Source organism: Bacillus rossius (genome assembly GCF_032445375.1).
Source record: "Bacillus rossius redtenbacheri isolate Brsri chromosome 4 unlocalized genomic scaffold, Brsri_v3 Brsri_v3_scf4_2, whole genome shotgun sequence".
In the NCBI taxonomy this organism is placed as follows: Eukaryota; Metazoa; Arthropoda; class Insecta; order Phasmatodea; family Bacillidae; genus Bacillus; species Bacillus rossius.
In genome coordinates this window covers 48,587,911-48,605,264 of record NW_026962011.1, presented here as the reverse complement: position 1 = coordinate 48,605,264, position 17,354 = coordinate 48,587,911, and the positions used below count along the sequence as shown (strand labels likewise).

General features: G+C 38.6%; 1 protein-coding gene across 1 annotated transcript in view; it reads right to left on the bottom strand.

Annotated features, from left to right (window-relative positions):
- LOC134541856 (chitinase-like protein 3) overlaps positions 1–15,818 on the bottom strand; it is an 80,674-nt gene extending 64,856 nt beyond the window's left edge. Inside the window, exons 1-2 of the mRNA XM_063385555.1 lie at positions 15,788–15,818; positions 12,720–12,804 (exon numbers count right to left, since the gene is read on the bottom strand). Of these exons, the coding sequence (XP_063241625.1) occupies positions 12,720–12,804; positions 15,788–15,818 (116 nt within the window). The remainder of the gene's footprint in view (positions 1–12,719; positions 12,805–15,787) is intronic.
- Between the last annotated feature and the right edge of the window lie 1,536 nt (positions 15,819–17,354).

The window sequence follows — 17,354 nt, the reverse complement described above, 5'->3', positions numbered from 1 at the left end:
ACCAAACTGGCGCGCAGTCTTCGCGTCGGTCACGCACCTCTAAGGATAAGGACCGTTAAAATTCGCGGGGTTCAATGACCTGTAGGATAAACTCCATAGTTATACGTACACTTGGTCAAATGTCACCCACTCATTGGCTGCTGTCTTGTAAGGTGTCCCAACGTAGCAGCTTTGGTTGAGTGTTTCTCATTGGCCCAGAGTCATCCAGGTGAGTTGTGAGCCAATAGCAGAGGCAGCACTGAAGTATACCTAACTATTTGTATTTTAGCCTATCGCGAAATGAATTCGTGAATTTTTCTGGTCTCTATCAATGGGACTTGAAGCGGCGACCCAATTTCTCCTACCTGAAAACCTACGTTTTGCCTGTCCAACATATACACACCAAACCAACCAACCAACCATAAAATGAAACTTGCATAGATAGGTTCAATGGTTCTTTAATGGGAATCGTAATCAGGCACGTTCAAGAAATATTTAACAGTTTGTAAATGGCGCGTTAACATCTAGAGATCTGCAAGCAGTTTGATAACATTAGCCAGGTGGCTACCTTAGGGACGAATAGTCACCGATGTTTTAGATTTTTCTATTTTATGACGTGACAACGTCTAATAAATTGATGAACGCCGGCTGCACGCACGAAAAAGTGTCCCGTATCGCACATTGTCCCGTTACGCTCATTGTACGCTTGCGCCGCATCTATTTCTCTTCCACTCGATTGGAACAACCATCGATTTGACCTTTTCGAGGCACATTAAACTTGAAACACTCCCATTCGTTTCCTACTTTTCCTATCATCGTCCTATCCTTAACAGAATAACACAGATTGGAAGAAGTTAAATAGCAAACATGTATAAACGTTAAAGTTAAAATAATCTCTTCGTTGAAGTAATAAACATATTTGAATTAATGAGTGCAAATAAAAGTAAATATATCAATTAAATTGTAGATTTCATTTCACTCCTTCTTTGTATCCATACAAAATAGTGATAATTCAATAAAATTATTCAATTTTATTCATAAAAGTATGCAATCATTTCATCAATGTTTTGTTATGACGTTGTCACGTTAAACTATCGTCTGTAAACCGACTTTACAGACAACCAAGTTTTTGCTATAATTATAATTTTGTACATTTTATCGCAATTTTTTGGCATGTCAAGGGATGAATCATTCCTCCCAACCTTATATCCCTTGTTGCAAACCACATACTTACTAACAGGCTATAGTCTGTAAGTGCCATGAGAGTAGTAACTTATTACTTCACGCAGGTGACTACAGCTGCCATGACAATCACACCAGGTCACAAGTGTTGACTTCAACAAGAAGCCAAAGCTAAGTCCGGTGCCATATCAAGCAAAAAAATAAATAAATAAAAAAAAATAATTCGGAATTTTTACTGAAAGCGGTATCAACATATGTGAAAATGCATGATGGAAAGGTCAAATCACCCTTTAGCTGATCTTTCTATGATCCAACACGTCCGTCCGTCATCAATTTGTCCGTCATCTGTCTGTCCGTTAAAAATACGAGCGATTCACAATGGTCCGCACGTCCACTTGTATGCTGCCAAGGCTCAAATGTTATAGAAAATTTATTTTGTCAATGCCTATTAGTCTAATAATCATGCACGCTAAGCACTAAATCATTAAACTATATATTTCGTTCTAGTATATATTTTAATATATTTTAGAGTTACGGTACGTTATTAAATACATCTTCGTGATGTTTGGGTTAATTTTTGTTTCAAATATCAAACTTTTAAACGTGGAAGCATCTAAACAATTAAACACAAAGAAAGGCCTTCAGACATTTTTGATGTGACAACGTCTAATAAAGCGATGAACGCCGGCTGCACGCACGAAAAAGTGTCCCGTTACGCACATTGTACCGTTACGCTGTGTCCCGTTACGCTCATTGAACGCCTGCACCGCATCTATCTATCTTCCACTCGATTGGAACAACTATCGATTTGACCTTTTCGAGGCACATTAAACTTGAAACACTCCCATTCGTTTCCTACTTTTCCTATCATCGTCCTATCCTTAACAGAATAACACAGATTGGAAGAAGTTAAATAGCAAACATGTATAAACGTTAAAGTTAAAATAATCTCTTCGTTGAAGTAATAAACATATTTGAATTAATGAGTGCAAATAAAAGTAAATATATCAATTAAATTGTAGATTTAATTTCACTCCTTCTTTGTATCCATACAAAATAGTGATAATTCAATAAAATTATTCAATTTTATTCATAAAAGTATGCAATCATTTCATCAATGTTTTGTTATGACGTTGTCACGCTAAACTATCGTCCGTAAACCGACTTTACAGACAACCAATTTTTTTTGAGGTTATAATTTCATCCGTCCGTCTGTCGAAAGCTAAAGCTCAATAAGGTTTTGAGCGCACGGACGGACGGACTTGTCCGAGCAATCTGGTTGGCTGCCGGTGACGTGATCTTCGTGTCCAGCTTGCGCGCACTCGCCACAGTGTGAGACGTTCTTGCGCAAGTCTCACCCAACACACACTCCCCTCCGATCCCGCCAGGAGAGGGGTTGTTAGACTTCGGCATCTGGAGGAGGGGTCGCATAAGCAGTAGACCTCCCACCACGACCGCAAGTGACTTCGGCAGGTGGGAGGAAACACACAAATCACGCATTACCGGCTCGCAAAAAAAAACTCACCCCCCCATTCTTCCCCCCTCCCCTCTTCCACGCAGCGGTGTCCGAAGCAAACATTTCTGCGGCTGACTGCAGCGCTAAAGACTATAGATGGCGAAATCGAGCATCTCATAGATGGTCTGTATTGTGAAAAGGGGAGAAAGGGGTGTGGTTTGAAAGAAGAGAAGGGTAGTGGAACCTATTTATCACTATAAAAAAAAGGGGAGGTTGTAGGATAATATCGACGGCAGCAACGAAAAAAAAAAGTAAATAAATTTTCATCCGTTCAGTGATAGGAGAGTAACATTGGCTTTGAATCACATCCACAAGATTTATGCAGATATTTTTTCTGGTAGCGTACTAGATTTTTTTTTGCTTGAGAAAATGGCAAAAAAAATTGTATTAAAGTCAAACGAATGAACCTGATGTTTGAAGGTAAGGTATCAAGAGCATCACACGCAATTAACCTTCTTCCCCCACTACCCACATTATGTTTCAGATGCTTTTCAGAAATGTATCGTTAATTTACTGTAACATTTCAATGTTTATGCAGCATTACAAAATACGTCTGAAAACATCTTTTTCTTTTGCTGTATGGTACGGAATGATTAATTTTTACGCATGGAACTAGTTTTTTATATCTTACAAATGAACCTTGCATATATTTCGTTATTTTGAAAAAAAAATGTGTAATTTATATCTTGTTTTAACATGCCTACTGAAATGTTTGAACTGAAATTTTACCCTTGAATTAATCAGTCAGTTCCTTTCGCTATTAATGCCATTAATTTGTTAAAGTTTTAAAGCCTTAAGTTTGAATAACAGAGATAATAGAGTTCAATAAAATACACTTCTCATCACAAAAAAGCAGCGTTTACATATAAACAGGGCTGATGATTAAATGTTTAAAAAATTAGATAAATACTTAACTCATTAATTTATTTATAAAGTCAATTCATACAATTAAAAATAGTTGAAATCGACGCCCTGATAAAATTAAAAAAAAAATACGGTGTTAATAGTCTCCATGGCCGATTAAAGTTGATTCTACGGAATTGTATCACCGTTATTGGTTCCTCCTCCACAAGCGTTACATTTTACAGTGTCATTATAACTGTTGAAGATAAATTAATTCAATTGGCCTCTAAAGCGTTGTGATTGTATAGTGGTTTTTAATCACTTATATAATTTTGATGATGTTTTTAATGGCTTTAGGTACTAAATTTTTACACCCATGAAAAAAAATCCCCACTATTACGATTTGAAGATATAAGATGCCCATATTATGTATGGATTTGTGGGGGTGTAGATTAACTGATTTCCAATAAAATGTATCTACGACTCATTCACCGTTCATAGTATGTCATAGAAATAAATGTTCTATTTGTGGTAGATGGAAAATTACAAGACTGCTTTGGAATCAGTAATTCAGTAGTTAAAAGTCTTAAATTTTTTATGAATCTTTGTCTTACAAATATGTATTAATTTTCTTTTTCTAAAAAAAATTTAACGTGTTCAGATAAATTACATAATTATATGTTTATTTTCGTTTGCTCGAATGTTGAATTACTGTTAGATTCCCGGAAAAAATTTGCGGGTTATTTAACGGTAGACTATAATTTAAAGAGTTTTATCTTTGACCTGCTTTTACGATACGCCCACAGTTTATGTGAAGGACTCTGAGCCAAATAGAAACTTTTATCAAAACAAGTATCGAATCACCGACAACACAAATAAGAAATCCCCCAAGTAACTAACCGATGAGCAAGGAACGTTTTACCAAGTTTACACAGGACTGTGAAGTCTATCCTAAAATAAAAGAAACCGCCAAATTTATTTGCCCATTTACCGTGTTTTAAGTTCAATAAATCTTCTCTTGGTAAAGCCACTCCCCAACGGTTTAAAACTTGAAACATTCCTAGAAAATGTACGTAGCTAAACGAAGGAAGCACATAAAATATGTAATTTGATCAAAAAATATATTTTAAATAATCGGAGGATAATTCAATCTTAATTTTGAAGAATTTAAAAATGAAATCACAAAAGATAATTGTACATTCACAAAATACAAGTGTTTTTTTAAGTACGAAGCTAAAAATATTGAGTGAAGATGGTCTTCAAGGAAGCATCGAATGACTTGTCCATGACGAAGAATTGATGAGGTAGCTTCAGTTCGAAGCAGCATCTTATAATACCGCAGAGCTTACCTTCCCCACCATAAAAAGTAAAAAAAAAAGCGACTCAATATTCGCGGTTGTTTCTTTAGGGGTCACCACAGGCCATTTATACTGTTGGTACCGACCTCTGGTAATACAATTTTATGGTGGAGCGCAGAAAAAAGACCACCATCTAAAGGCTGGCTTCGGGGTCTACAATCTAATAAAAGAAACAGAATAAAAGATTTTTCTTGCTTTCTGTCGCGTTAAAATGCTTTTAGAATTAAATGAAAAAAGTAAAACAAAATTACATAGGTTTCGTAAGTGGCCGACTGCTTTAATAAACTTGAAAATAATTTTTAAAAACTTAACGCAGGCTTTGTACAGTTAAGTAAGACATTTATATGTATTTTCCTGTAAATTAATATATTACGAAAATATTTTAAAATAAAGTTTAGGTCGCAATAATAGTTCCGTTCCCGCTTTTAGTTTCTAAATCGCAAATCTTAAGAGAAAGCGAAAGAGGCAAAAATCTGTGTTTTAAAAATATTTAAAGATGAAAATTACATAACTGAATAATGAAATCAACCATAAAATCCTGAATTACGATACTATATTTCCACAATATCGTCACAACTATCATTTCACCCCTGGTAGGCGGCCCCTTTAAATCGCTATACATTTTGGGATTTCTTAACATTTTATCACAGCATATTACATTTTTTTTGACTCGACAGGGCATGGATTAAGCTAGCCCTGGAAAACAGTTTAAGCCAAAATTTGTGAAATAGTATAACAAATGAGAGACGCAACAATAGTTTTCCGCGCGAAGTTCGTAACGGAAGTACGTTGCTGAAGCACTCACACATTCATTCGATTATGTGCAATTTTTTTCCGGTTATTGCCACATTTAAATTTCTCTCTGTATCGCACGTGACAAGGAGGTGATTTTTTTAGTAGTTAACAAGTTTTTATTGACTCGTTTTTGTCTGCTCGGTACAAATTAGTATGGTTTTGTTAAACATTGCCCCAGGATTCGTTGAGTTAGGCTACGAGCACAACAGTATAGTGTTGCGGGAGGCATGAAACAGTCCTTCACAGGCGGTGCCTACATCACCAACTGCTCAAGTCAAAATGTTTAAAATAGATTGAAAAATTTCACACACACACACAAACAAACACAAGATTAAAAAGCAGAAAATAGTAATAAAATAAAAAAAATAATATACCACGTTCCTTAAACGTACCAAAAGTATAAAATAATTTCTCCTAGCCCCATACAGATTTTTAAACCCATACAGACTCCTAACCTCATCACAGATTGGCCCGAAAACTTGTGATTGTGAATTTTTAATAGCTATGAAAATACTTGTAATATTTAAAACAAAAAAAGTGGGATGCACGCAACAGATAATAGTAAGGAGTGTATGGAGTAGCTGTCGATGAGAAAACTCACACAGCAGTTCACATCATTTGCAGTGCATACACATTGTCAGTGACATAGGCGAACTATTCCTGCTGAAATTTATGCCGTGCTTACTTCCAATAAACATCGAGCCTGAAGAGCTTTAGTCTCACGGGATGGCCAGCCGCGAAAATAAAACCTAGTTCCGACCTTTTTAGAGCTAGGAAAACAACTTCTGCAGCAATGCTAACATGGCGAATAAATTAAACAGCATTTTCCTTAAAACAAAAACTAAAGACGTGACAATGAAATAACACAACGTGGAGACGCATAGTCGACAAGCTGGCTGAAAGGTCGCATGTTGGGTTTGAATTTGTGGAGGGGGTCAGCTGCAGATTTTCGAAAGAAAAAAAAAAGGCCCAGTTTGGGGGGGGGGGGGGGGAAATTAGCAGTGCAGCGGTGCACTAAAAGACCAGTAATTTTTGAACCCCACGTGTTCCTCACGTTTTATAAGATGGCCGCGAGGTGGCGGTAGGACATACAAGACAAGGGTCTGGGAAACGTTAATGCCTTGTGGGTTGTTAAGGGGGGGGGGGAGGAAGGGGTGAAAGGCTGATTGAGTTTCAGCCCGCAGGAGCAATTCCTGCCACGACGTGGTTTTTTTTATATTCTCTCTCTCTCTCTGTCTCTCTTTCCACATCCCTTGGCAGGCACTGCTGTCCGAGAGGTAATTAGTTTACTTGTTGCTGGAGGCCTGACAACATGACGCGAGGGGAAGTTTCTCCCCGGCTTCCGTCACGGCAGCCATTAGGCGGTGCCCCCTCCCCATTCCCCCTCCCCCCTTCCCCTAACAGCATGCATCAGGAGGGACGCGCGACGGCGAGAGGCGAGTAGTCGACGATAAAAAAAAATTCACCTCTACGCTAGCAAAAAAAAAATATTACCTCTACGCTAGCCGTCAAGACGCCTGCCCGTCATCGGTTCGTTTGTCGAAGAACAACTCTGATGTTAATTAACATCGGTGAGATTTGTCAGGAAACAAGTAAAAAATGCGTGTCCGAAGGCTTTGGAAATACTGTTTATTCAATCGGTTTATCTTTACGAGTAACAAACGCATAAAAGCATGGCGAATGGAGCTATTATGCGCTGCGGGCCTTGACTGTCTACCTGCGCGAGCACTGTTTATCCTCGTCAAGATTATGAGTTTACATTTCTACGAGAATTTACATGGATAGTGGTGACGAGTAAATTATCTTATTTTTTGCAGTTGTAAATTATAGCTGAGGAAATTAGGAATGCTAGTGGACCTGTAATGAGCCGCGGCGTTTGACTGTCTACGACTGTGAGCCCTGTTTACCTTCTCGGAGTCTACGAGTTTACAGACCAGCGGGAAAATGCACCGAGATTTCCGGTGCATATGCCAATTTTTGGTTTTTAACGAAGAAATCGGCGGGAGGTGAGTGAAGAAAAGAAGTTACGAGGTGCGAGCAGAAGCTGTCTACGAGCTACGAGGCGGCGGGAAATTGGCTTCGCAGCAGTGTCTACAAAGCAGCGTCCCAGTATGACGGATGTCACAGCTTTAGATTCTGCGTGGGTGTTTTTAGTGAGCCTTCATTTCTGCTAGAAGATGCCTGAGGTCGCATGTGGAGGTCGATGGATTGCAGGATGCAATCTATTCCCGTGTCGGCGTAGTTGGTAACTTCATATAAACTGTAAGTTAGACCCGCCCTATTTTGCATGTTGTTTTGGGAGTCGTTTGTGGTTATAATTATTCATGAGAAATTGCCGACAAGTTTCACAACTATATTAATTGTAATGTTAATACTACGCTTAGTTTTATAAAACTTTATTTATTCCTGCAGGCATTTCTACTTTGGTTATGGGAATAAATATTGGCAGTAGAGTTGGTACTCTGAGAAACGACACATGTACATGATAATGTTTAAAGTATCTATGTTTGTACTAAATAATCTTCCTGGCAGAGTTGGTGCTCTCGTACTTTTGCGAAGTTAAAAGTAATCATAACAACCTTGCTAGATACGCTTATTTTGTAATTAACATACAACGGACTGGAATAATGTGTACAATTTAACTTTATTAGAATATTTTCCCCTATTGTTATATTCTGTAAAGAAGTTTGTAAGTAAACAAAGTATAGTAGTCGGTGCTAAGAGTTAAGAGTACAACCAGCACACTTAAGAAGGGATTTGTTTACTTGCGTCAATTTAGTGGCAGGTTCATTTCTAGTATAAAGCCTGCAATTTCAGAAATTCTGTAATTTGAATAATACCGAGTGTTTTAAAGTAGCATGGTACATGGTGTGCCAGGTTAAATAGCATGTGTATTCACAGTTAATGTAATCAATTTGCCAGATGAGTAATTTTAGATAAGGAAGTATCTGAGCCCAATTTAATTTTAATAAAGGTTGTTAAAGCTGTGAGAACTTTAGTTAGTGTGTTTGCTATATTAAATAACCTTGTATGTTTTTATATTTCCCGTGTGTTAATATTTTAGGGGGATGTAGGATTTTTATTTTTTATTTTTTATTTATCGGTGTGCACCAGAGGAGGGAGGCTTTTTGATAAAAGCTGGCATTGGTCCGGGTCTGTGGAAATGTGGCCTGTTCGGCAGGGACACTTGCAGATGGTAAAGCCTGTCACTCTCCTGAATGCAAAAGACCTATTGTTCCCCTTATAATTTTTAGAATCTTTGTATATCTTGAGAGTTTGAGTTATTTAACTATATAAGTGAGTTTGTTGTCATTGATTATTTCCTTTTTGGCTGATGCCTTGTATTGCATTTGTAATTGTGGAAGTAATTTTGATCTTTAAATACAAACTAGCCATCACCCTAGATTTTTCTTTTATTGAATATCCTCCCCTTAGCTTGTCTTTGGTTCCTACTTTTGGTCAAGCGTACAAGAGGAGGGTTTCAAGTCAAATAAAAACAAAACAGGAAACGTAAAAGTTTACATATTTTACATTCAAAATTCACTCCCTAGTGGAGTGAACCGGACACGAAATCCCGCTTCCCAGTTCAGACACTTGTGCCTAGAGGTGATACCGCAAAATATCCACCAGCGAGAGACGCACATTTCATCTCGCCTCACTCACATAGATACACCCATGGCTAGGACTTTAGGTTGGACGTGTGTCGTATATACAAAGAAGCACATATTGAACATTTCTGAAAAAAAAAACTAGCTTAGTTTTACCTCCAATTTGATGTATGAACTGTTGTTAATAGTCTAAATTAAACTGTTATGAAACACCACTGAACCTGGGACATTATTTTACGGACATGCTGTTTAATGAAATATACTAAATAAAACACTATTTAAAACATTTAATTTAAATTTTTAATCAGAAGAGCACCTACTATGGATTTTTATGCGCAAGGGAATAAGAGCACACCGCGCCACAGGATTTACAGGATTAAGTTAAATGGACATGAGCGTTTCATTCAATTGCTCTAATGCAAGATATTCACAGTAGCACATGGCTTATTTTCAAAATAATGAAAAATGTTGATGCAACTAACAGATTAAAAAAAAAAAGGTTAGGGGATTTACATGCGAGCGTTAGAAGTTATACTTATTTGGCATGATTTAATAAAAATATAAAAATTAATACTTTGTGGCGCAAGGAGTTAGAAATTGTCAGGAGACGGAATGCTGTCACGCAGTTGAAGTCATTTTTTTAACCTCGCCTTTACCATATTTTTCCGTCAACAACATTGCGAAATGGTGCCTGACCACATCTGATGATGGTTAGTAAGTATTAACTACAATATAGGACGTAAAAAATATCAATTTAAAAAAAAGTCAAAATAAAACAGTTTCCACTATACAAACACTACATTCAGCCAATGTTTTGGGTGTCTCACTAAAATGACGAAACAATTTACTGAAGGAAAAAAAAGGGCTTCACACACTATGTCCCTCGTACCGCCCCAAAAAATCTAAATTTAAGCACGGGCTTATTTTAATTTTTCCGTGAGGGTGTGCTTTTGCATGCACAGGTGATCGTAACTTAACGATTTGTTGGTTGGGTAGGGTCAACGACATTTAAAACACTCTAATATCTTGGTAAATAATGGATTATCGCAAAATGACGTCTCTCTCTCTTATCTTTCCATTTCGACGACGAAGTTACACGAGAGAAAGGCGAACTTGAGCTTATGTCCGGGTCTGTTTCCGGGGTCAGTGAATCTCAGCGAGGTCGGTGATCGTAACTTAACGAATGGTTGGTTGGGTAGGGTCAACGACATTTCAAAACACTCTAGAATCTTGGTAAAGAATGGATTATCGCAAAATGACGTCTCTCTCTTTTCTCTTTCCATTTCGACGACGAAGTTACACGAGAGAAAGGCGAACTTGAGCTTACATATGTTCGGGTCTGTCCCCGGGGTCAGTGAATCTCAGCGAGGCCGGTGAACGGGCAGTCTGGCAAAGGCTGCGCCGATAAATTTCCCTCACCTTCTCCCGTACTTTCCCCTCTCCACCCCAGGTTCTGTAGAGGTCAGCGGTTCTGTTATTCCTTGAGTGAAAGTCATGCTCACACGCGGATTCCAACCTCAACCCCCTTCCCGTCATCGGCAGCCATCCTTGTCTCACCCCCCTCCATACACCCAAAACCCTTCTTGACGAAGAACGGCGAAAATTAACACAGGAATTTAATATTCTGGACTAATGAAATAGCTCGGCAGGAGGAATACATTTTTTCCCCTCCCTCCTCTCATGCCCGTCGCTAAAAATATCCCATCAAACTGCAGGGGGGGTAAAAAAAAATAATTAATGGCGGAGCGTGGTGGCAGAGAGGATGTTCGGGGACAGAGGCTGCGAGGTAGGGATTTGATGAAGCAGCGAGCCGGGTGTAGATAGAATCCACGGGCTTCCCATCAGGAATCATCCGAGTCATAATTAAAACATGGCGAGACCTTGGAATACGAGACGGGAAAAAAAGGTGAGGGGTGGATCATCCTCCGCGCGTTATGAAAATTAGAAAGTCCAGGCAAAGAGAATTGGATCCCGTTATTAAATAATTTTAATAATCCTAACAACACTGCACCTTTGAGTTACCATAACTCACGTATTATTAACTCAGCTGCATGGTGGATGGTCTACAGTTCAAAAGAATGAAAGCCACTACCACAACTCGAATGGATCCGAAGTTTACCGAAGTAAAATGTTAGGTTAGGTTAGATTCGGTCAGTGTAATAAATAACTGATCTCTATTTTTGTTCCAGGAGGTTAGGATAGGTTAACATAACTAAAATGAAAGTTTGGCAAGGTTAGATTAGTGTTATTTTAAATACTTTATGAACTTAAAATATATAAATCCTTGTAATACGGTGGTTCTTCACAGGCCATCGACAAACTTCGGAGAATTTAGGAACTTTTCTGTTTAGCTCTCTTCCCTGTGAACTGTAGGGTATTTAGGCAATCGATCATCCAGAGTCACGGCAGAAGGAGCACAGTCTGATTAAAAAAAAAGTATGAGTCAAACAAGGCAGCATTTTAGAGCCGGTTCTATTAAATACTTATATCCATTATATGCCTAAACCCGCACACAGTCCAGTTTGGCTGCTACGCAGACGATACGGTATTGTTTAGCCGATATTGTCTTTTAGAACTCATAGCAGACAGCTTGAAAAACGCTTTAAATCCGATAGAACAGTGGTGCACAAAATGGCGAGTTAAGGTAAACCCTACTAAATCAGAAGCTATAGTATTTACACGTAAACATCTTCCGCCACTCGATGATAGTCCACGACCAACACTATTAAATGAACAAATTCCTCACAAAAATGTTGTTAAATATCCAGGTGCGCACATGGATAGGAAGCTACTACGGCGCGATCACACAGACGTGAAAAGAAAAAGCAGCTTTCATAAGGCTCATGATCCTTTACCCTGCCATGAGTAGATGATTAGGTAGCTCTGTTGAAAATGATAATTTATAAGCAACAACAGCCGAAAAGCATTTCATAAAGTTGCAGCGAATACAGAACGAGAGCATTCGTATCGCGTCAGATGTGTATTGCTCCTCCAGGGCCGTGCACAGAGAGCTCAAACTCCAACTTCTGAAGGATTATTACATCACAACTGCCCAGAAGTTCTATGTTAAATGTGCATTTAGTATGAATCCTCTCAATTATTCCCTTGGAGAACACGTTCCAGATTTGCAACGTTAAATATCAAATGCCGATTGCGATTCTTCAACGAAGACCTCCGTAAACGCGCTGTGGTTGGCCGGCTTGTCTGGCCAATCAGAGCGCGGCGTGAAATCCTAGAGGATATCCCAGTTACGCCGTTGCGGCCTGGTAAGAAACTTTTAAATGGTGACGCGAAGCGGTGCTGTCATCGTCCGAGTTTTTTTTTTTTCTCGTAGTTACGGGGCCAACCGACAGATGGCGTCACGTGTCGCGCACTGCAAGAGTCGCACTGCCTACATCTCGCTCCTTGTTCTTTGGGCGCTGTCACCGTGCCACTCACCCATGTGCTGGAAGATGGGAGGTTGGGGCGAGCCCCGACGCGATGGCCGCAGGTACAGAGTGCTGCCCGCGGTCGCCCGACTCTTCTGCAACACCAACACCAGCACACGAGTGAATTACTTTATGAATGATGGACAGGGACCGGAAAAAATTACGTGGTTTCGATGTCCTTCAGGATAGACTGCACGTTCCCCTGTGCACTCGGCAAACGCAAGTTGATTGGCTGCTGACTAGCAAAGTCGTCTCAGCTGGTTTGTCTGTGATTCGATCCTTCTTTGGTTGAGAGTTTACGATTGGTTGAGATTCGTCCAGATGGACAGTACCCCAATAGCAAAATCATCTCAAAGGTATAAGTAGAGACCGGAAAAATTCGCGATTTCAATGACCTGTAGGATAGACTCCATGATCCTCTATGCACGCAGGAAAATAATTACTTTTGCTCATTGGCTACTGACTCGCGACACATGCTAACTGGGACGCTCGTGATTCGATACTTCTTTTGTTGAAAGTTATTCATTGGCCGAGTGTCATTCGGATAAACTGTGGCCCAATCACCGATGCAGTAAAAAGGCAAACTTGTTTTGATTCTAGCCTATCACGAAATGAAAACCCGAGAATTTTTCAGGTCTCTAGGTATAAATATTTGAATTTTAACCTATCGCCGAATGAATATGCGAATTTTTCCGGTCTCTAATGATGGAGCTAACGCGATCGCTAGAGACGGTTGTACGTTAGAAACTATACGAAGCAGGAGCAGCGAAGGAGCGTGGATGTCGAGGAGGGAAAACGGAACACTCGCCGATACGTTATCTCCACCCAACCCAAGTACCGATAGTTCCGTATTCGACCCCCTTCTCCCCCAACGAAATCAAAACACCACACGGACAATCAGCAGCAAATCCGCTTCATCCCGAATCATTCACCAGCAAAAGAGCATGTCGATATTTCGAAAAATGAATTATTTTGCAGACGTAGTCTCTGAAACCGGACTCCCCGAGATGCGTGTCATTATTTCAGCTCTGAGCGTGTCAATGCGAATTTTCCCCATTTTTGCTTCCTCTACGCTCTTCATAATAAATCACTTACTTAATCCTAAAAGCTATTCCCATTCACATTGAGGTTCTACTAAATTTCAGCAACCTAAGGGTAAAATAAAAAAAAATATTAAAATTTCAATGTTTTTTATGTTCCCAACCAAACAAATCTTGCGCGGTTTCAGTAAACAGTATTTTAATTTGGTTGCTTTTGCGTCATTTTGCATTTCGGCACGCCTCTGTGTGCGATTTATCAAACCTTTCGAACAAACATTAGCGATTCAAAGACCACTTGGAATGAATCTGTTTTATCATAAATGGCCATTTATATATATATATATATATGCCTATATAAATTTCAACTAACTTCTTGGGTTTACGACGTACTTTCAGGTGAATAAGTTTTGCAGAATATTTTAAAAGTAAAAAAAATTGAGATATTAAATTACAGCCATTAAAATTAGAGGCATAGGATACATGTCACACAAAATGAAAAATGTATTAGCATCGAAGCAGACTAAATAAAGACTTTAGAAAATCTATTTGCTCTCGTATATGACCCACTTCGAAGTGCATTACTTAGAGATTGAAAATAAGGGCGATAGATTAAAGTACGTATATTTGAAAAGAATAAAAAAAGGGTATTTATTATAAAACGGTGTGTTAATGAGTAAAGTTGGAAGAAAGTGAAGCATTAAAAATGTTACTAGAAGATTGGTGCATCTAAGAAGTTACTGTGTACAGAGAAAAATCATATAAATAAAAAAGGGAGGCATATGGGAGAGCCAGATGAATACAAATCAATATTTTTAGCTATATTCAAGAACGATAGTCTAATATAAATCTCACTTATTGAGCCTACAGTGGACAAAATTAAAGAAAAAAGGGGGTTGTCTGTAAAGTCGGTTTACGGACGATAATTTTACGTGATAACGTCATAAGAAAACATTGATGAAAAATTGCATACTTTTTAATTTTAAAATATTATTTACAGTTTTTGCAAATGTGATCCAAATAATTTGTTTAAATATAATCACGAAAAATTAGTTAAAAAGCCCGCCTTAACCTGTTTGATATTATAGAAGATTTTCTCGCACTGTGGTTGGCCGGTTTTTGCACGCTCGGCTCAGGCGGAACGTGACAATGAGTAATGCTTTTTCGTGCGTGCAGCCGGCGTTCATCGATTTATAAGACTTTATCACGTCAAAAATATTAAGGACAGAGACAGTTTACTGCTTAGTATTATCTCACAATAAGAAACGCATTTTCATAATAACAGAAATTTCACATCCATTTTTTAAAAATAAATGGGTTCCGAAACTTTTTATACATTTACCACGTTTAAAGTGTTCCGTAATATTACGAAATATAGGAATTAAACATGTCACTGTGACAACTTTGACAGACTAAGCCCACGGTTACAAGACATTTCGAATAACATCATTTGTTTCAGTATTTTTTATTACATTCTTTGTTACATTTATTGCGTACATCCATGTATTATTCACTCAGCAGCTTGGTAACATTTATTCTTAACATTTTCCAGTCGGGGTTATTTCTCGATCAAATTAAACAAGTTTTACAATAACTTCAAAACAACATAGCTTCTATGCTTTCTTGTGATTGGCTGATTTAACGTCAACCAACCATAACATTAAAAAAAGACGACAGAATGTGTATCAAGCAGCAGCAGAAAAATCAAAAGGTAAATAAATTTTATGATCTGATTGGTTGTGTGTGAGTGAATGACAACACAGAATAACTGCGGGGATATTATGGCTTTAAGCATGCAATGTAAGACCCATTCTATTTAATAAGTACCGAAGCCTAAACACTGCGGTTGCTTCGATCCGTAAACGACCGATTTCCATGTAACATGTACACAAGTACATAATTTTTATAAAATATATTTAGTTAAACTAGTTCAGACATGAATACAGGAGAGGCAATAACCATACCCAATTTTGGTGTGTCACCGCGGTCGGGCAGTTAATTTTCTTAAGAGCTTGAGCGAAGGATAAAGCAACCACCTCACCTCTACTGGTGTGCGATGATTTTATGCACATGGTGCCTGTTTAAAACCTATCTGAAATCTGTTGAAATGTTGTATTATATTACCTACCATTGTGTATATACTAAATGCCAGATAGCAACCAAGGTTATGGTTGTTATGGTTATGGTTGTTTGACGTTAAATCAGCCAATCACAAGAAAGCATAGAGGCTATGTTGTTTTGAATTTATTGTAAAACTTATTTAATTTGAGCGAGAAATAACTCAGACTGAAAAATGTTAAGAATAAATGTTACCAAGCTGCTGAGTAAATAATACATGGATGTACGTAATAAATGTAACAAAAAATGTAATAAAAATACTGAAACAAATTATGTTATTCGAAATGTCTTGTAACCGTGGGCTTAGTCTGTCAAAGTTGTCACAGTAACATGTTTAATTCCTATATTTCGTAATATTACAGAACACTTTAAACGTGGTAAACGTATAACAAGTTCCAGAACCCCTTTATTTAAAAAAAAAATTGTATGTGAAATTTCTGCTATTATGAACTATGTTTTGTGAGTAGTCTTCAATGCATCATCAGACACGGGAGAGTTTTATTCGAGCAAGTTTATAAGGGGTGTTCAGAACAACGGGGAGCTTCCTGCGAGGCGTGCCCCCCTCCCAAATTGACATGTCGCGGGGGGAAAAAGTTAATAAAGTTGTTCGCGGGGGAGGACGCTCGTCCATAGAGCAGTAATTTGCAAAGAAGGCTCCCGCGGCAGCTGCGGCGTGGTTTTTTGGACGGCGCGATGTAATCTCCCGGCGCGCCGTCGTAGCGGCAGTAACGGAAATAAAAGGAATGGAAAGAGTCCCACTTTCTTTCCCTCTACCCCAAACACTGTCGTAACCCTGGCACAGAGAGGGCTTGATTCATAACATCTCGGGCAAACTGTTGCTTTTTACAAGCTCTCGTTGTCTGGATGTCTCTCGACTGTTCCGCACGGCGCTTCGCCCCGAGTCTGAAATTAAACCTACAAAACACCGAATTTCACGAAATAGCACGATCATCGTGTCGCGACGCTGGTAGCCTTCCATGTTGAACTCCTGCCACACTGTCAAACTTTCGCTTCCGACACCTTCCCGTAAAAAAAAAATAGGTTGGCTTGGATTTTGGGTTCTAGCCACGTCGAAGGAGAATATATTTCACGTAAGTTTCAGTCGAGCTTGCAGTCGGCATCTTCGGCATAGCAGTTCCCATAAAATTGGCCAGATAATGTCTCGAAAACGTTAGCAGCGCAACCATGTTTGTGTGGCAAGTTGGTAGACCTGAGTCTCCATCAAATATTTGATGGAATCAATCAATGAGGGCCGTGCCCAGCGGTAAAGGAAATGACGGACGTTTCCATTGCTACGAAAATTTAAAATGGAGAAGGACACACGGGAAATTGCAGAGGCTATAACCATAAAATAATATTAATATGAATGTAGCGTGTAAAGTAGTTTATCTGGTAAAAGTGAATGACGTGTCTGTTAATTTTTTTAAGAAAGCAGAAAATTCATTTTATTATGCAACGAGTATTAATAAAATCCAAACTTACAATATTTG